This window comes from Coptis chinensis, chromosome 2 (assembly GCF_015680905.1).
Source record: "Coptis chinensis isolate HL-2020 chromosome 2, ASM1568090v1, whole genome shotgun sequence".
Classification (NCBI taxonomy): Eukaryota; Viridiplantae; Streptophyta; class Magnoliopsida; order Ranunculales; family Ranunculaceae; genus Coptis; species Coptis chinensis.
The window spans coordinates 113269859-113290441 of record NC_141457.1 but is presented as its reverse complement, the minus strand read 5'-3'; the positions used below and the strand labels follow the sequence as shown (position 1 = coordinate 113290441).

At 35.8% G+C, this 20583-nt stretch overlaps 4 protein-coding genes across 4 annotated transcripts; all 4 read right to left on the bottom strand.

The window, feature by feature from the left end:
* Positions 1-193: 193 nt before the first annotated feature.
* On the bottom strand, positions 194-1372 carry LOC147520880 (polyubiquitin-like). The gene has a single exon (XM_086592389.1). The coding sequence runs from the start codon at positions 1370-1372 to the stop codon at positions 455-457; it is 918 nt and encodes a 305-aa protein (XP_086448515.1). The 3' UTR covers positions 194-454.
* Positions 194-3865, bottom strand: LOC147520879 (polyubiquitin). Its single transcript, XM_086592394.1, has 2 exons — positions 3734-3865; positions 194-2968 (listed from the first exon to the last, which is right to left on the bottom strand). Exons 1-2 carry the CDS (start codon positions 3854-3856, stop codon positions 1472-1474), a joined length of 1620 nt encoding a protein of 539 aa, XP_086448520.1. The 5' UTR covers positions 3857-3865; the 3' UTR covers positions 194-1471.
* Positions 3866-13758: 9893 nt separating this feature from the next.
* LOC147520878 (endo-1,4-beta-xylanase 4-like) lies at positions 13759-14281 on the bottom strand. Its single transcript, XM_086594344.1, has 2 exons — positions 14036-14281; positions 13759-13923 (listed from the first exon to the last, which is right to left on the bottom strand). The coding sequence occupies exons 1-2, from the start codon at positions 14279-14281 to the stop codon at positions 13759-13761; spliced, it is 411 nt and encodes a 136-aa protein (XP_086450470.1).
* Positions 14282-14756: 475 nt separating this feature from the next.
* Positions 14757-20134, bottom strand: LOC147520877 (endo-1,4-beta-xylanase 5-like). Its single transcript, XM_086594343.1, has 7 exons — positions 20080-20134; positions 17205-17251; positions 16892-17114; positions 16616-16779; positions 16247-16345; positions 15347-16132; positions 14757-15231 (listed from the first exon to the last, which is right to left on the bottom strand). The coding sequence occupies exons 1-7, from the start codon at positions 20132-20134 to the stop codon at positions 14878-14880; spliced, it is 1728 nt and encodes a 575-aa protein (XP_086450469.1). The 3' UTR covers positions 14757-14877.
* Between the last annotated feature and the right edge of the window lie 449 nt (positions 20135-20583).

Below are 20583 nucleotides of genomic sequence, written 5' to 3'. Positions count from 1 at the left end.
GCAACGAAATAAGCAGTTAGAATTACTGCCAACCTTTTCCCGGGGTTGTAGCTAATGAGTGAAAGATAATCAACAGTATTGTTGAAATACGCTACTATCTGAACAAATTGGTTTTCAAATCAGTCGGGAGATATCCAGTCAAAATAACGGCAAACAGAAAAAACAAAGCAAAAATAGAAACAGGAAGCCACAATTATAATACTAATAAAAAGAGACTTGTTATTTTGCTTATATACTAAGCACAAACAAAGTTTAAGAGTACTCGAATCGCAGAAACATAAAAGAAAACATCACAAATACCACAATGACTTGTTATTTTGCTTATATACTAAACACAAAAAAAGTTTACGAGTACTTGAGTCGCAGAAACATAAAAGAAAACATCACAAATACCACAATGAAAAGGCGCCAACCCAGGCCACACATAAAAATTCACACCATCAATCAAACTACCTCAGAAACCACCACGAAGACGCACGACATGGTGAAGGGTTGACTCCTTCTGAATGTTGTAATCAGCCAGAGTACGCCCATCCTCCAACTGCTTACCAGCAAAGAAGAGTCGCTGCTGGTATGGAGGAATCCCTTCCTTGTCCTGTATCTTAGCTTTCACGTTGTCAATCGTGTCCGAGCTTTCCACCTCTAAGATTATTGTCTTCCCAGTGAGGGTCTTCACAAAGATCTGCATACCACCACGAAGACGGAGGACCAAGTGCAAGGTAGATTCCTTCTGGATGTTGTAATCTGCCAGAGTCCTCCCATCTTCCAACTGCTTCCCAGCAAAAATCAACCTCTGCTGGTCTGGTGGGATGCCTTCTTTGTCTTGGATCTTTGCCTTAACATTGTCTATGGTGTCTGAGCTCTCAACCTCCAAAGTGATAGTCTTACCTGTGAGGGTCTTCACAAAGATCTGCATACCACCACGGAGACGTAACACCAAGTGCAAGGTAGACTCTTTCTGGATGTTGTAGTCAGCAAGAGTCCTACCATCTTCCAACTGTTTTCCCGCAAAAATCAACCTCTGCTGGTCTGGCGGGATTCCTTCTTTATCTTGGATCTTTGCCTTCACATTATCAATAGTGTCTGAGCTCTCAACCTCCAAAGTGATAGTCTTACCAGTGAGGGTCTTGACAAAAATCTGCATACCACCACGGAGACGCAACACCAAGTGCAAGGTAGACTCTTTCTGGATATTGTAGTCAGCAAGAGTCCTACCACCTTCCAACTGCTTTCCTGCAAAGATCAACCTCTGCTGGTCTGGTGGTATACCTTCCTTGTCTTGAATCTTAGCCTTGACATTATCAATAGTGTCGGAGCTTTCAACTTCCAAAGTAATTGTCTTTCCAGTTAAGGTCTTGACAAAGATCTGCATACCACCCCGAAGACGCAAGACCAAGTGCAAGGTAGACTCTTTCTGGATGTTGTAGTCAGCAAGAGTCCTACCATCTTCCAACTGTTTTCCCCATAAAGATCAACCTCTGCTGGTCTGGCGGGTTCCTTCTTTATCTTGGATCTTTGCCTTCACATTATCAATAGTGTCTGAGCTCTCAACCTCCAAAGTGATAGTCTTACCAGTGAGGGTCTTGACAAAAATCTGCATACCACCACGGAGACGCAACACCAAGTGCAAGGTAGACTCTTTCTGGATATTGTAGTCAGCAAGAGTCCTACCATCTTCCAACTGCTTTCCTGCAAAGATCAACCTCTGCTGGTCTGGTGGTATACCTTCCTTGTCTTGAATCTTAGCCTTGACATTATCAATAGTGTCGGAGCTTTCAACTTCCAAAGTAATTGTCTTTCCAGTTAAGGTCTTGACAAAGATCTGCATACCACCCCGAAGACGCAAGACCAAGTGCAAGGTAGACTCTTTCTGGATGTTGTAGTCAGCAAGAGTCCTACCATCTTCCAACTGTTTTCCCGCAAAGATCAACCTCTGCTGGTCTGGCGGGATTCCTTCTTTATCTTGGATCTTTGCCTTCACATTATCAATAGTGTCTGAGCTCTCAACCTCCAAAGTGATAGTCTTACCAGTGAGGGTCTTGACAAAAATCTGCATACCACCACGGAGACGTAACACCAAGTGCAAGGTCGACTCTTTCTGGATATTGTAGTCAGCAAGAGTCCTACCATCTTCCAACTGCTTTCCTGCAAAGATCAACCTCTGCTGGTCTGGTGGTATACCTTCCTTGTCTTGAATCTTAGCCTTGACATTATCAATAGTGTCGGAGCTTTCAACTTCCAAAGTAATTGTCTTTCCAGTTAAGGTCTTGACAAAGATCTGCATACCACCCCGAAGACGCAAGACCAAATGCAAGGTAGATTCTTTCTGAATGTTGTAATCAGCAAGTGTTCTACCGTCCTCAAGCTGTTTACCTGCAAAGATCAACCTCTGCTGGTCTGGAGGAATTCCCTCCTTATCCTGTATCTTGGCTTTCACATTATCAATAGTATCAGAACTCTCCACCTCAAGAGTGATTGTTTTCCCAGTGAGTGTCTTAACAAAGATCTGCATACCCCACGGGAGGCGAAGAACCAAATGAAGAGTCGACTCCTTCTGAATGTTGTAATCAGCAAGGGTTCGACCATCCTCAAGTTGCTTCCCAGCAAAGATCAACCTCTGCTGATCTGGTGGGATACCCTCCTTGTCCTGGATCTTTGCCTTGACGTTATCAATGGTGTCCGAGCTCTCGACCTCCAAGGTGATGGTCTTGCCAGTGAGAGTTTTGACAAAAATTTGCATGCCTCCCCTCAAACGAAGCACCAAGTGAAGGGTGGACTCCTTCTGAATGGTATAGTCTGCTAGGGTCCTTCCATCTTCGAGTTGCTTCCCGGCAAAGATCAAACGTTGCTGATCAGGAGGAATTCCTTCCTTATCCTGGATCTTGGCTTTGACATTATCAATCGTGTCTGAGCTCTCAACTTCAAGAGTAATAGTTTTTCCAGTAAGAGTCTTCACAAATATCTGCATCTGTTATTAGAAGACGAGATTAAAATTATGCACAACAACAAACCACAACAAGATCTTAAAGTACATCTATTAAACTAAGACAATTAAATCAATAATACAGCATACAGCACACTAACATGAATACAGTATTTATAACATTGGTTTAAGCAAATTAAATAACACTATTGTCTTAATATTGTTGAAAATACTAAACATTGAATTGTGAAGCAACTAGATCATCATGAAGAGAAAAATCAAAACACATATTTGTCAACAAGGTCATGAAGGAGTAAATCTTTTTTGCAAAATAGCGTAGTACAGAATTAAAACATGCATACAATTGAGTTAATGTTCAATAAAGTAAGACCAACTGAGAAAACCATGAAAAGAATCAAACACATATCATCAATCATAAAAAACAAGGGGATAAAAAGCCTTGAAGTCGATTTTGATCTTGACTAACACAATAACAATTACTAGTTCAACGTGAGAAAACAAATCAAACCTAATAACATAAAAAACAAACACCGAAACAACATATAAACACCTACAAATCAATAAATTTAAAAAAAAAACATGTAAAAAACATCAATAGTTTTAGATCTGACTATTCAAACGATTGATGTAAAAAAAACAGCCCAAAATCTATCAATCAACATGGTAGAGTAATCATATCTAACCTTACAAACAAGTAATCAATCGATATACATGGTTCACTATTCAGATCTAATCTTAGAAACATATATTAATTAAAAAAAACGAAAAACTATAAGAAATTAATTTTACCTTAAAAGGATAAGAACGAGCGAACGGAGAGAGAAGAATTGTTTTTAGGTTGGCGAAGAAGAAATAATGAAAATTAGGTTGCGTTGGTTTGCTTTTTATAAGGCAATTCCATCGGGCACTCATCAAATTGGATTTGGCAACCCCTAAAAAAAAAAAAAAAAAATTTACAAATTTGCCATATTACAAGTTTGCCATCAAAGCCCAAGCCCAAGCCCACGCCCAAGCCCAAGCCCAAGCCCAAGCCCAAGCCCAAGCCCAAGCCCCAATTCAACCGGTATTATCAAAATGAACCCTCCGGGCCGTTTCTGTTTACACTCAAACTACGTGACCACGTAGTTTGAGTGTACACTGAAACGGCGTGGTCACGTAGTTTGAGTGTACTCTAAAACGACGTGGCCAAGTCGTTGAGTGTTAGTCACACTAACACTCAAACTACGCTGACCATATCGTTTGAGTGTACACTCCAAACGGCATGTCCACGTCGTTTGGGTGTACTCTCAAACTACATTGACTATATCGTTTGAGTGTACACTCAAAGCGACATGTCCGTCGTTTGGTGTACACTCAAACTATGTGACCATATCGTTTATGTGTGTACACTCAAACGGCGTGGTCACGCGTAGTTTAGTGTTAGTGTGAGTAACACTCAAACGACTTGTCCATGTAGTTTAAGTATACACTCAAACGATATGGTCACGTAGTTTGAGTGTACACTCAAACGACGTGAACATGTCGTTTGAGTGTACACTCAAACGCACTCAAACGACGTGGCCATATCGTTTGTGTGTATATTTTAGATTTGGCTAATCATTTGATATCACATGCAAGTTGTTTAGGACTTATATGGGGTGATATGGTGAAGTCGTTTGGACATAAACACCAATTACACTTTTCTTATACATAAACACTAACACTTTTCTTATAATACAAATAATTAATCGATCATAAGTTTATAATAATTTATTTAAACAATTATGTGCAAAATTGAATTAGTAATGATCAATTATCAACACATTCTAATTGAATAAGGAAAATTGAAATCCGATTTAAAAAATTGGGTTAGAAACAACACAATTACACCAACACAACATGCACTCTGCACTCTTTATCTGTTATGACATAGTCACTGATAAAAGTAATAACAACGTATTCTAACTATCTATGCGTAAACACAAATAATCAATTTACGTAAATACGTGTTTATATCAATATTCCTACTCTCAATAATGAAGTAATATCAGAGAGTCAGGATTCGTTCCACTCTTAAACCTTCAAGACTTAAATAGAATTCAACTACTCGACACAATGAACAATGGTGAACAATGAGAGTAGTGTGTGATGTGAAATTTCTAATATCATTATACTACCATTTCCCAAGCAAATCAAACAAGACATGGTATAAAGGTTTGAACTTTGCTTGTTCGAATTCAAAAGGAAACTACTCGTGTAAGAATTGAATTAAACTAATAGTGACAAATACTAAATCAATGAATTGCAATAGATGTTTAATGGAAAATGAAACTAGATTATAAAAAACAACTAACTTTATTAATTTAATGAAAAAGCAATAACAATAATTCAATACTCAAGAAATAAACTAATTAATTAATGTGAAACTAGATCTAGATCTAAAACAATGTTATTTCAATCTAAACTAATTAAAAATTAACTAAAAACTAAGTTCTAAGCTATTCTAATGGAGTCTTTCTTCTAACCTAACCTAATTTCTTTGCTACCTAACCTAATTGATTTTGCTACCTAACCTAATTTTCTTTAACAAAGAGTCAATCTTTTGTTTTTATACTTTCAGATCTAAAAATCGTGCATGGGCTTGGAGCCATGTTTTGGGCCGGAAAATCGGGCCCAAAACCCAATTTCTTTAGTCCAAAATGGGCTCTTCAGCTGCAGTTGGCTTCGACAGATGTTTTGTCCACTTTTTCTCCTCTGATTGGGTCAAAGCTTGGACCATTGGAAATCTCTTTCCGAGCCGGTCGTTTTGACATAAGATATGTCCAATTCCGAGGTCTGAGTCAAAAGATACGGACGCCGGAAGTTACATTGACTTTTTGTGTCTTTTACCCGCGTTGACTTTGACTTTTCAGGCTTTTGACCGGGCTTTAAAAAGGCTTTTTCTCCTTGAATCTTGGCCTTTAATCACAGAACTTCTTAGCAACCAACCCTTGCTCCTTTATCTCGCCAAAGTGGCACATTTCTGCACATAATCGACTTTACTGCCTAAAATACATAAAAACACGTAATCAGTATCAACTCTTAATTATTATTCGTGATAATTGTAATTAGTGCAAAACGTATGATTATTAAGGGGTTAAAACTACAGTTTTGGGCTCTTATCAGTCACCTATCTTTATAACCAAGTTAAAACATGTAATCAAACATGCTAAAATCTAAAATAATAATCTGTTTTATATCTAAACTTGCTATTATTATATTTTTTCAATTGTGAATCATAAACTAGTTTGGGGTTTGGAGTTCAGGGTTCAGGGTTTAGAAAATTCGTACAAACATATTTCACTTAATTATTTGAAATAATAATTTGTTTTATATCTAAACTTGTTATTTTTTATTTTATTTTTAAAATTGTGAATCATAAACTAGGTTGGGGGTTTGGGGTTTAGGGTTTAGGGTTGTTTACAAATTTTGTACCTACATATTTTACTTAATTATTCAAAATAATAATTTGTTTTATTTATAAACTTATTATTTTTTATTTTCTTTTTCAAATTTTGAATCATAAACTAGTTTGGGGGTTTGGGGTTTGGGTTTAAGGTTTAGGGTTTAGGGTTTACAAATTTTGTACTGACATAAATTTTTTTTAATTTCAAACATATTTCACTCAATTATCCAAATCTAAAATAATAATTTGTTTTATGTCTAAACTTGTTTTTTTCTAGTTTTTTTTTATTTAATTGTGAATAATAAACTAGTTGGGGGGGGGGGGGGGTTTAGAGTTTAGGGCTTACAAATATATTTCACTCAATTCTTCGAAATATATCAAAATTTCAAATATATATTGAATACTCATTACTCCTCTTTGCTTATTTTTTCATCAAAATTCTTACTCCTTACATAGAATACTTAAGTTTCTCTACATATTAGAATACATAAGTTTCTCTAAATGGAACATGAAGATGAAGAAGAAGAAGTCGTTTGGCTTTTATACCAAATGACCCAGCTACATCGTTTGGGATTAAAGGAAAACGACATGGTCAAGTCGTTTGGCCTTTATACCAAACGATGTGGCTGAGTTGTTTGGTATAAAAGCCAAACGATCTGCCGAAGTCGTTTGGCCTTTATACCAAACGACATGGCTGGGTCGTTTGGGCTTAAAGCCAAACAATCTGCTGAAGTCGTTTGGTATAAAGGCCAAACGATCTGACGAGGTCGATACCAAACGATGCGGTTGGGTCGTTTGGACAAAAAAAAAATTGAAAGTTCATTTCGTTTTTACAACACTTTTATATTCATCAAATTCCACTTAATTCCATTCAAACATCAAACATCAAACATCAAACATCAAACATCAAACATCAAACATCCATTCATCAAATTCATCCATTCATATTCATCAAATTCCATTCAAACATCAAACATCATTCATCCATTCAAACATCAAACATTCATTCAAACATCATATCCATCCATTCAAAGTTAACAAAGTTACAAACCCTAAACTGAAACAAATTACATCCATCAAACTGAACCTCCTTTTCCAAATAGTCCCATCTACACACTGATGCCGTTAATCCCTTTGCCCTTTGTCTCTTTCCTCCAATTGTGTCAACACTAGAGGAACCGCCACCAAACATTTTCTTCACCCCCTTGAATGTAGTTTTCGCTACATTATTCACATTATTTGATCGAGGACCCATCGCTACAAAGAAAAATAAAACAAGTATTAGTAAACCATATTTAAATAAACCATATTTACAGAAACAATGTACAAAGAAAAACACTATAAAAGGGAGATCATCCCAATCGTAAAACTAATATACTTATAAGCTTGCTATGATAACTCCAAGTATATATGAAGAAATAGAATGAGGCGTTACTCTATCCAAATTCTATCGAATTTTGGGCAGAGTTTCCTTTGTTTGGTCAACGTTTCATTATACTTAAACCTCGCATAACACGAAAATCAATAATGACATTCTTCCAACAACCATATGTACATATAACCTAACTTTTACACGCGGTGAAAATGTATATATATACAAGATTTGTTTACAGTATGAACCATCATTTATGTACATCAAGTATTACAACAAAATAACTGGACTCTCTCTACAACAAAATGAACTTGACTTTGTCCCTCGTCAAGCATAGGGGAAACCATCCAAAAACCACTTTGATAACATACATTGAAGAAGTTTGATAACCAAAGAAAGAGCTTCTCACCTATAATGTTTTACGCGCGGTTTGTTCCCTGTATCCGGACCTTAAGCAAGTACTAAAAAAAAGCTGCATGTGATCAAGGTCACTACTCATTGGTCAAGACTCAAGAACATAAAGCGATGAAAGGTGAGTGCGAGAATGTCTGAAACACTAATCATAAAATGGTAAAAGTATCTTCTCTTATAACATCGTGCCCTAAAAAGGAAAATACTAGGTATGAAAGATGAGCACTATGAAAGTTTAAGCCGTTGCGGTAGAATGCTAAGATTGCTAGGGCTATTGAATCAAAAGATTGCGGTAGAACTAAAATGACACGGATTAACTTAGCCACCGGTCATCAAAATATGCTAAATGCCGCACAAAACCATACAAGGAATCATTAAATATGCACCACTTTCATTTGTTTTCCAATCCTTCTAATTCACAAACAAGAGTATGTTTGACCCTACAGGAAAAAGCCAACCAACCCAAGTTTTAATTTTCTTGCTCTTTTCTCTTTTGTCCCAACAAGTCTTGCAAGATAAATACATAGTCATGGAAGATTTTAGATCCAAGTCATGTGGTGATGATAAGATGCAGATAGAGAGTTATATAGGAGAAAGACAAACTTCTCACGGTGTGCATGGTTTTAGAAGTTACAATACTTCTTATGCATCTTCTATGCCACAAGTTCAGATGGATAACAGAGAGATGAAGTTTAAGAAAGGTAAGGGTGGTGGGTCATCTTCTAAAAATTGGAGTTTCAATGATCCTGAGATACAAAGAAAGAAAAGGATTGCTAGTTACAAGCTTTATGCTGTTGAAGGCAAGATGAAAGGGTCTTTCAGGAACTAAAATGCTAGGATTGCTAGTATATAATTTTTTACTAGAATGCTAGGATTGCTAGGCAAGAATTGTTGTGAAGTCTCTACCTAGTTCTTTCTTCTATCCTGATTATATATATGTTAACATTTCCACCAAAAAACTAAATAAGAGCAAGAGAACCAATGAGCCTTGCCACCGATTACCAGCACCCACATGCACCTCTATTCTTCTCTATCTCAGGGGATAGAACCGAAAATGAGATGATCCCCCCGTTAACTTCAAGTAGGAGGTGTATTTCTAACTCTCTTCTTGAGACACCTAGCTAGTAGCTTGATCTTCTATCATGATCAAAACTATAAGCCGCCTTATTTAAACACCAAGTAGGAGGTGTATTGGCCACTTTACCAAGTGACACTTGAATTAAGCCAAACCATAAAACACCTTATGCTAACCCATTCCTATAGTAGTCTTGCCGCAGTAGTCTCGCGTGCAACTTAAAATTTCCTATAGTAACTAATATTCATTAAGTCGTATAATTGAAAGAAATTTATATTTTAATGTGTTTAGACAAATATGGAAACCACGTTGAACTCATTTTGGCAACAAAACTAAATAAATTATATAATGAAAAGAAAAGAAAATCAATCAAATAGCAAGAAATGAAAACTTCACGGGTGACACGCCATTAATTATTACATATATCCACAAATTTAAAACAAACAAAAGATTCAATAGTCCACGCAACTGATGGCCATACTTCAATAACTTATACCACCAACGAGTACAATGGGAAAAAATAACAAGACAGAGCTATTGCAAAATCAGAGTCAAAATCTAAACTTGTTTTGCACTTATATTGTTCAAAATAATACTCCAAGTTTTGCACTTATATTGTTCAATCAATCCAATGCTCTAAACCCAAAATTATATAGACTATTTTTATTGTGAATACTCCAGTACTCCACTACTACTCCTTTCCCTTGGATGGATCGATTTTGTGAAACTTATATTTATTAGAGCGTCACAAACACAAATTAGTGATGAACATTTAAAATCAATTATTTCCTCTCAAGAAAGAAATAGAGTATCTGAACTCAATCTTTCAAAATCGCAATTTACCTAGAATTAGTTGAATGTGCCTGCTGACATTGCTTTCGAAACAAATTCACTTGTGCAATGAATCTAGCGCATGTATTAGCATATTTTCAAAATTTCTTCACCATTGAATAGTTTAATGCATTTGAATGTGTATCTAGATCTAGTGTTAAATGAATGATAGCAACGAATATCCGAAACTCAGGTAATGCTCGGAATGAAGTATACATGAAGGTATAATCCAATGCATACATGAAGGTATAATTGAATAGTACTAACATACCTCAATGATTGCCACACCTTTCCAGTGGGAGCTGACCGTGGGTCTCTTTGAAAACAAGAGTTCCAAATCTTGCTTAAAAAATTTAAAATTCTAATATGGTTAGATAAGACTCAATTAATGAGCTCCAAGACACCAAATCAGGCATCAATACCATTAAAAACTCTCACCAAATCCCAAACACACCCAACAACTTGCATACATACTTTCAGAACTCATAATACACTCAAACGATATGTATTATGACTTCTAATACATACTTAGAACTCATGAAATGACTTGCATACACACCCACAACATAATACATACTCACAAGTGCATTTTCAACTAAGAACATGAACATGAACAACTCAAGATATATACCAATAACTTAACAGACTAAGAACTCAAGATTTTTTGATAGTTCCAAACATACTAATCTAAAAAAGAAACACACGAAACCTAAAACAAAAACAAACATGATTATATCAAAAACAAAGAGCCATTTTCATTCAAAAACTTCTCAAGTACCATCTTAACATTTTTAGGATCATCACTCTCACATTTAATCTCATAACTAATACTGAAATCATATTGCGTCGGCCCAACTCCAACTTCAACCCATTCGGTCCATACACACCTCTAACATTCCTAAACCCACCTAAACAAACAAACTCCATCTCCCCACCTCCACTAAAAAACTCCTCCCTAACTCTTTGAACAACAAACTAAATTTAACAACAACAAATTGAAGCTTGAACGAAATGCAACAAATAAACACCAAGCTCAACGAAATTCAACAAATAACGGATAATTCAAAAACCACTAAAATGTTGTGATCAAAATTCAAAAGGGTTACCTCATAGGGCTAACAATGGCGGTTTGGAGAGTTAGGGAACCAAGTCAAAACAAGCCCGACAATCAAATGTTGTAGATGTTCGGAAATTCAATACTCCATTGCTGACCACAATTCCGCCTATTGAATCACCCGGTAAAATTGTTGGGAGTTTTCAATTTAGAGGTGAGAAACTTCGAATTGAGAAACTCGAATCTAGTTTTCAATGACAACTTTCAACTTTCAATTTGGGTTTTTTAACGGTGAGAAACTCGAATTGTTAGAGATTTGTGGTAATTCAATCAGGGCACTTTCGAAGGTTTGCACTCAATTGAAATTGAATTTGGGGGTTTTTCGTTAGGGTTTGAAGGGTTTGGGTGAAAAGAGATGACCCGGTTAGGATAGGTTTTCCGTTTAGCGATTTGGTGGGAGGGTGTATTGGGCTTTTGTTTGGGCTGGAGGCTGCCCGATCTAATTTTAGTGGCGTCCAATACAGGACTCTTTTATAATGAGGTTGCCAACTAATCCACGTTTCCACGGGTTAGGTTTGACCGACTCACCGTCTGACTTGGTGAGCGGTTCAACTTCGGGTTGGGCTTGGAATTTAACAAATTTTAGTCCAATACGTTTCTCCAGCTCAAGCCACATCCGACTCGGTCCCTGATTCAGGTAGCCTAAAATCCCTAAATTGTACGAGGCTATGAACAAGGGGTGTGTCTTTTTTCCAAAAACCCAATCTTTTCAAATCCTGATCTAATTTTTTTCCGAATTTGGCAATGATATTTGTGTTTTGATATCCGAAATTCTGATATCTAATTTTTCCGAAAAATAGTTGGATTGGAATTGAATATGTTTTCAAAATCCGATCCGATCCGATTTCCAATTAATTTTCGAATTTTTAAAACTACATATAGTTTACAAACCAAATAAAAATTCTAGAGAAATAGAACATTGTCTCTCTCACAACTTCAAGAAATCAATATTTTCATTCTAGTACATACATGTCTCAATTTATCCCATATTCCTATTTACGGATCATGAAGAAAAAGTTTGCTAAATGAACGAGTTAAAAGGTCTAAGTTGTTTTTTAAAATTAATACATTTCAAAATGATACTAAATGAATGTATTAATCGGATAAAAAATGGTTATTCTAAGAGAATCCGATTATATAATTCAAATTTTCGATTTACTTCTATATTTTGTGAAAAAAAATTGTTATCCGAAAAATAATTTGATCGGATTTGGAAAGGATATTGTCATCCGAAAAAAATTAGAAATTTTTCTGAAAGCCTTTTATCGGATCGGAAGTCACCCATACTATGAGCCAACGAGCATACCTACGCACGTGGGATCAATAATTGAGAGCAACGGTCCTCTTTATAAATCTTACTCGCCCATTTCAATGAAATCATCATGTAGGCAAATATTCTACAACAGTACTAGGTACTACTTAGTCCTTTGAATAATATCACATTGGTGTCATCACCTGTAGCAGCTATAAATATCATGTAACATCCATACCATTTCTTGACCATTTGAAAATGATGTACCAACCACACATTCGGAAAAAGTTATTACCGTGATTAAATTTGGGATGAATGATGCAAATGCTTCCCGGACAAAAGGAAGCATCATGGAAGCAGCATTCTTCAATTATTGTATTTAATTTGAGAAACATCACTTTTTTATCAACTGTTGACATAGACTTTCCATTGTACATATTTTAAGTTTCTTGTTTATTCAGTTTGAGTTTGGTTTACATCACCATAGAGCTTTGTTTTGAAGAAGAAGAAGAGAAGTGTATTATAGGTATAAATAAAGACCTCAGTTGCAAAGAGAACGATATTCTTGTGTGTTACATAGATGGGTATCTTGCGAAAGATTTTCGACATATTGGTGCTATGTGCTTCGACCCTATGGGCATTGCAAGAGAGGAGATTTTCAAGAGTTTTACATACTGTTGTATCTAATACTAGGTCTGTGATTATGAGTCTTGCATCTTTTTTCACGACAGTGCAGACGTTCACTATAACTGAAGTGATGTATATATAATTTTATTCAATACATCTTTGTCGATTGCTATGTTTCTTCTTAGCAGTGTTCTTCTTTCTAAGGCATTGTTTGGAATCTGGTAGGAATGAGTTACCTAGCTAACTGCGATGACTCTTTTCAGTGCCAGTTTTGTAATTGGTGTATATCGGATTGTTCTTTTTCAAAAACAAACACACAAACACCTTTCATCAGTGTTCAGAGCCATATATATAGTCGGTCATAAACACGCAACCGTAACCTCTGGAGGCAGAGGATTGGATCTCCTTTCTTCACACGATAAACAAGACGCAGCTATAATCCTTCAGAACCTATATGGAGTTTTGCAAAAGAGTACGTATGCCATTCTTACAAGGCTAATGTCATTATAATTCCTCTTAAAAAGATGTTATGACATCATCACACTCTTGTCTCATATCACCAAGCGAAAAAGTTTAGTAATCATCAAACTGCATTATCAGATACATTATGCAGAAATTAAAAGATTGATTGTTCCTAGCGCGCCCTCTTTCGAAACTTTGAGGCCTAGTGCTGCTGAAGAATTTGTGAGTGGATTTGTGTCAGTTACATCATAATCTCCCAAGGTATAGTGAAGTTTCAAAATATCCTTCTGCGTCTGTTGTAGCTACAACCATCCTAGTTTTCCACTCGTCAATCAGTTTATCGACAACATCTCCCACCGGTGTGTTTTTGTAATCGTAATCTGTTAGACACATTCTGTGAAATTCCACCGGCTGTTTCAGTGAATGGACAGAATCGGGTCAAGCAATCAAATCCCTTAACCATGAAACATATATAGTTCGTTTTATGGAGATTAACTACAGTTAATACTAAAATGTGTAGTACCTGATTTGGGTGTTTGGCGACATCGACTTCTGCAAGCCATATAGGCAAGCCTGTTGAAGCTAGTTTATCCAATGAAGCTTTCATGTAAGGAAGATTTGGTGGACCTGAACTGAAGTGCGACTGCAGTCCAATTCCTTCCGTTATGTCTTTATTCCCCTTGAAGGCTTGAATCTGCCTAATCTTCTCTATGTATTTATCTGGGCTAGCTAAAATGTCATAGCTAAATTCAATCGTATTTGTAGCCATTCATGAATGTGATCGCTTCTGGATCTAATTCGTGAGCTTTATAAAAGAAAACCGCTGATGCATTTTGCCCAATTCTCTCCTCGAAGAAGGAGAAATGCAAATTCTCATTATCAACACCCCACGCAATAACTTCCCCTTTATATCTTAGAACCACTGATTTGATTCTTCGCGCTGCAGCTTCTTCTAGTTTCTTGGATGCAAGGTCTTTTACCCACAAGGCCACAAATAATGGTTTCGCCTATATTCAATAGGAGCAACAGTACAGGAATTGATGGTAGTCATTGTTATTGCCAACCTGAGGGTTATTCCATCGTTCAATCCTTACTTTGTGGAAGAGACGGCCCACCAATTTCTGCAAAATTGCGTATTGTCATTGCCAGATTGCTTGATTCGGCATCTTTAGACCATGCAAGGTGGAACAATTGACTTATGCCTGTGAGACTTGGGGAAGGTATAAGTGTGTATAACAGATATATACAACCATACAAAAACCTGAATGTTATATTTAAGAGGTGCATCTTCAATACATTGCTTTATCTCAAACTAGTACATTCAGTATGTAATGCTAATGAAACAAGATTGAAGCATAATTCAACTTATATGTTACTTATTTGGACATGAAGTGTTGTTTCCTGTGAAGATTCTGCCGCTGCAACTTTAAAGCTTTGAGCCGAGGATGAATTTGTCATTGGATGACTTATTGTCACGTTGTAATCCCCATGGAAGAGCGATGTCTCAAAGATGCCATTGCTATCTGTTATGCCCACCCCATGCGTTTTCCATTCTTGGATTAGCTTGTCAACGACATCGCCTGCGGGGAGGTTTCTGAAATTGTTATCAGTCAAACACAGCTTGTAACATTTACCTGGATGCCATGCTGTCCATAAAACAATACCCTGAACTGCAGGATGAGAGTGTGCCTCTCTTAAGATCTCCTCTAAGTACTGCACCTGTTCACGCCAAAACAATGACCAAGTTATTAAAGAAATTATGTAGATACTAGAGAGTATACAATTATACACTAGCTACTAGATTTTGGTCAAATAGATAGAGAAAGTATAGTACCTGGTTTGGGCTTTGGTCAACGGACACTTCTGTAAGCCATATAGGCATCCCAGTTGCAGCAAGAGTATCAATGCCAGCTCTCATGTAGGGAATGTTGGCAATTCTGAAATGACCCTCAAGCCCAATCCCTATAACTTGTGCAGGATTTCCTTGGTAAGACTGAATTTCTCTCAACTTCTGAAGATACACAGACGGAGCTGCCTTTGCATCTCCACTTTCCTCTATGGTATTATATTCATTCAAGAACAAGGTTGCCTTCCGATCAAGTCGGTGTGTGTTTTTAAAAACAGCCGCTGAAAAATTCTTCCCGAGTTTATCTTCCAAGAATGACCAGTGTAGATTCTCGTTAACGACGTCCCAATGGATAAGTTGCCCAGCGTACTTGATAACGACGGAGTTGGCCCTGTGTTCAGCTGCTCGTCTAAGTTGATCTGTTGTAAGAGATTTGACCCACCAGGGCTGATACCGTTCATCATCCCAGAAGATGTTATGGCCTCGAACGGCAATGTCATGTTGTTTGGCAAACTTAACCATTGCATCAGAAACAGAATAGTCATCCTTGCCACGGGTATTTTCAGTACTGTACCATTTCATCTCATTTACAAAGACGGTCACGGTGAATCTGGAGGTAAACCAGTTCTGATATGCTTGGTTGGTCAAGATTTCCTTATTTATGGCTGATCCAAAGGGGAAACTTGCTGAGTTTTGTCTGATTGAGACCTTTGCTCCAGCAAGAATTTTACCTTGAGAGTCGACAACTTGGATTTTAACCTTTCCCTTACGCGCCTGCAAGATATGTTATCGTAGTAAACCAATAAGGTTGTCATATAGACTAATTGGGTATTCATAGTTGCATTCATAGTACTCTGTTGTATATTTGTATGCTTCTATGTGTTTTACCTTCTCGATACTTTGATCTTGGTGTGATCTCCATTGCTCCTTGGTGAACGGCTGTAACGAGACATTATCTGCCCATATCTCCACACGAGTGTTGTTGCTCTAAATAAATAGACCAAGGTGTCAAAAATAGTATCACAACTAAGCTTCTTCAGAGGGTTTGCAAAATTATATAAGTACTTGCTATTGAATAATGAGAAACCATTTTACAAACAGACGAGGTTATGTGAAAATAAAGTATGAGGAAAATGAATCCAATTAATCCATTAACGACATACAATCAAATTTGTTTATCTCAACAGTCATGGAAGCACTTGTTGAAGTTCAAAATACAAATGTTAATGTAATTGCAGGATAAAAGTTATGATGTACCTCAAAGTAAATTTCAGCAGGACCTGAGGAATCAACCGTAAGGCCCCCTTTAAGCATAGACCAGCAGCCTGACTCGGCGAAAACTGTACCTGCAGTTCTATAGCCCTTTCTTGTTTTAACTTTAACACTTACTAGCTCTTTTCCCTCGCTTACTTGAATCCAAGCTGAAACAAGAATAGTTTTTATCAGGTCATAAAACTCTGCCCTCAAAAAAAAAAAAAAAAAAAAAAAAAAGTCCTATGAGGCCTTGCCTCATTTTATTCGTATACTAATTACCAGATAAAGTATAAATCTTTTCCTTCTGCATGTAAAGCTTCTGCGAGAAACTGTCGTAAGGATTGTATCTAGTATGAGCGACGGCAAAAGTGTTGCCTTCTTTTGAGTTCCTCTTTTCAATCTTCCCATGGCCAAATATAGACCAGCCCACCAAGCCATTATTGAATTCTGGATTATTTATGATACCTCCTTCATATTGAGGTTTTAAAGGTTCTGCTAAGCACTGTAGAAAATGACAAATCAAATTTAGACGATTTTGTTTTCGGCATTGTGAGTATAATAGTAACAAGAAACGAGGTTGAAGAAAGCTTGCCTCTATGGTTGCTGAATAATCATATGATAAAGCCTCAACTGTATTACCTGTAACAAAAGGATATACGTTGAAATAGGACTGTTTGATCCATAACTGGGCCCATGGTTTGGCCCATACTTTCTTACAAATAGAAACGTTGGATGGTTATTAACGGACCAGGTCCGAACCCAAAGCCCAATTTCATAATAGGAGGAACTGAGGATCGGATTTACACTTGTTTCCTGAAATGAAAATGCTCACAGACGAGTAGGGCGGCTCAAGGCAATCGGGGGCCTAAGCAAAGTTCCAATAAAATTGTTACATCTTATAGATCGAAATTTGTTTACGTTATTTCATATGAAAAATCTTGGTTTATTTAACAAAAATTTAAAAGATAACAATTATTGTACAAATTGATCATAACATTTTTTTTTTCTTGAATAGTCTCCCCCACAAACATTTTTTTTATAACAAAAAATTTAGAAGATAACAATTATTGTAAAAATTGATCATAACATTTTTTTTTCTTTCTTGAATAGTCTCCCCACAAACATTTTTTTTTTATAACAAAAAATTTAAAAGATAACAATTATTGTCAAAATTGATCCTAACATTTTCTTTTTATTCTTTCTTGAATAGTCTCCCCCCACAAACATTTTTTGTTATAACAAAAATTTAGAAGATAACAATTATTGTAAAAAATTGATCCTAACATTTTTTTTTTCCTTCTTGAATAGTTCCCCACAAATTTTTTTTTATAACAAAAATTTAGAAATAAAATTATTGACATTTTTATTTTTCTTTTTGAATAATCTCCCCTCAAACATTTTTTTTTTTTTTATAACAAAGAAATTTAAAAGATAACAATTATTGTCACAATTGATCTTAACATTTTCTTTATTCTTTCTTGAATAGTCTCTTTATGGACTTTTTTTTTTTAATTGAATTTTATTGATAAAAAATTTTCAAAATATAAAAATCAAGTAGAAACATAGGAGTGTTGTTAGGGAGATCCTGACATAGAGAGATCTAAGACAAAACACCATAAATACATGAGGAATAGTGGACTAATAAAAAATGTCCTACACCTATAACATTATAGAAGATCATGGCCAAACAACAATGTCACAAATTTGAAATTTCAATATATTTATTTAATAAAGAATTACACAAGAGAGAGAGAGAATTATATTTTCAAATTAAACAATATAAAAAAAACCAAATAAGGCAAAAAATTATAGAAATAATATTGAACGGGCTTCAATTTGATAAATTGTCATAGGGTGACAAATTTTTAATTAGTTATATCAATCATTTATTTAAAGAAGGCAAAACTCTTAGGAAACGAAGAGGTTTAATGCAATTTTTCTAATTTCCAATTTTTCTTAAAATCGTTTATCTAATTGATTAAAATAAATGAAAAACAAATAGTGAGTTTTTTTTTCACAATAAAACAATAATAGACTTAGAATTAGGTGGGTTAGGATATATTGGGCCCTTTGGACAATGGGCCCTAAGCGGCCACCACTTATTTTCTAACCTAGAACCGCCCCCGATGAGTAACGTGTTTCCGACTGGATTCCATGTGATGAAGCAAACTCAAATGTATTAGGGCAACACACTTTTACGATTATAATTCAATTTTCTCTTTTGGTGAAGATGAGACATTTCAAGGGTACGGTGTGCTGTGTGCACCTCTTTTCCATGCATGTTTGTGGTTGAGGGTCCAAAACTCAGTAGTGTTGCCCAGTAAATATGTCCAAACGGTTATTCGACCGCTTGAACCCGATTTTTCGGGTTTTGAACGGATATTGGGTTACTCAAATCCAGACCGGTTTTCAACTAGTCGGGTTTAAAGTCGGGTATTTTGTTGAGAAGTGTGACCAAACTCTATTCTAACCCTATATTTCGGGTACCCATCGGGTTCGAGTTCGGATTTCGGGTAAGATAAAATCCGGTATAAATAAAGAAAGAAGACAATAATAAATTTTATTTGAAATATATATCCACATTTTATTCATTCTTCGGCTATCCACCAATCCTTCAAACAAAATAAAATTTCTAATGAATTTGGAATTAATTATCACCTATACTAGGACATAATTTTTTCATATGATTTAAAAATAGATGGACTCAAAAAGAATTATAGACACATGATCACATGCAATTACTTAAAAAATTGGAAATTTCGACATAAATTTTTCCATAATCCAATATATTAAATAACTCATAATTATAAACATGAATGAGATCATAATCCAAATATTTATCTAACTCATTTTTTATATGAGATTAATAGTATGTAATTAAAACTGGATTTGGGGTTCGATTTCGGTCTAGGTTCGGTTTTAGATTTTTTAGCCCTTTTAACGGGTTTAGGGCTAAATTATTGGGTCGGACTCGGGTTTAGAAAGTGTGACCAAATCCTACCCTATGTATTTCGGTCTGGATTTGGATTCAAGCAAATTTTGGTGCGGGTTTTTTTCAGTTTTGGACTGGTTTTAGACAAGATAGACATCCCTATAAATATTATAAAACCCAATGGGGCTGCAAAAATATAATGGACTTGGAGCATAGTTTCTAAGAGACAGGCTGCTATAAGCCTATAACTCCATGGAGGAATGGTGATGTTTTCAGACCACCGGCCAGGTACACATATAAACTGCGACGTCACTGCTTATTAGGCCGGTAGACCAAACTAAAAAAGAGTCTTCCATCATGGAGGTGATACTTGCGCGATTCAGAGGTGATAGAACTCTTTCAAAGAGGCTAAAAAATTAAAAATCCTTTGGGCTAACAATGCAACATATAGAAACCTATGCGTTAGGTCTTAGAATCTTAGACTCTTAATTAGTTCATCAGTATACTATTGTGGCACACTGGCACATATACATACCTGCAAATAGAAGACCAAGAAGTAAAAGCATGTAAGTTGCATGACCAACTTTCATCCTCAAGAGTAAGAAGAGACAAAAAGAATTAGCTAGTGGACGAGCTGTGAAAACAAATTTGTTGCTTGAGCAAGTTTGTATCTTGAAATAGTCCACTGTATATATATGAAAGAAGTGACTGTGTATTAACTTCAATTCAGACACTTTGAGTCTTTGACATAACAGATTCACGTACTCTTTATTATCAAAGATTTTTTTACCTTTTTTCGTACAGCTGATTAATAATAAACTTGCAAGTAATTAATTCCTAGACTTAAATTGACACAATGAATTTTCCCAATCTGATTAAGAGTAAACAGAAGTTTTTACCAACCCCTTTATTATGTAGTCAACACACTCTCTAATTGTTTTGCTACAAATCAATATACAGTCTAATTTAGTAGCGTTCATTGACTATTATACGCATATATATCTATTTCCTCATTTATTATTATGTTAATTTGTAATGC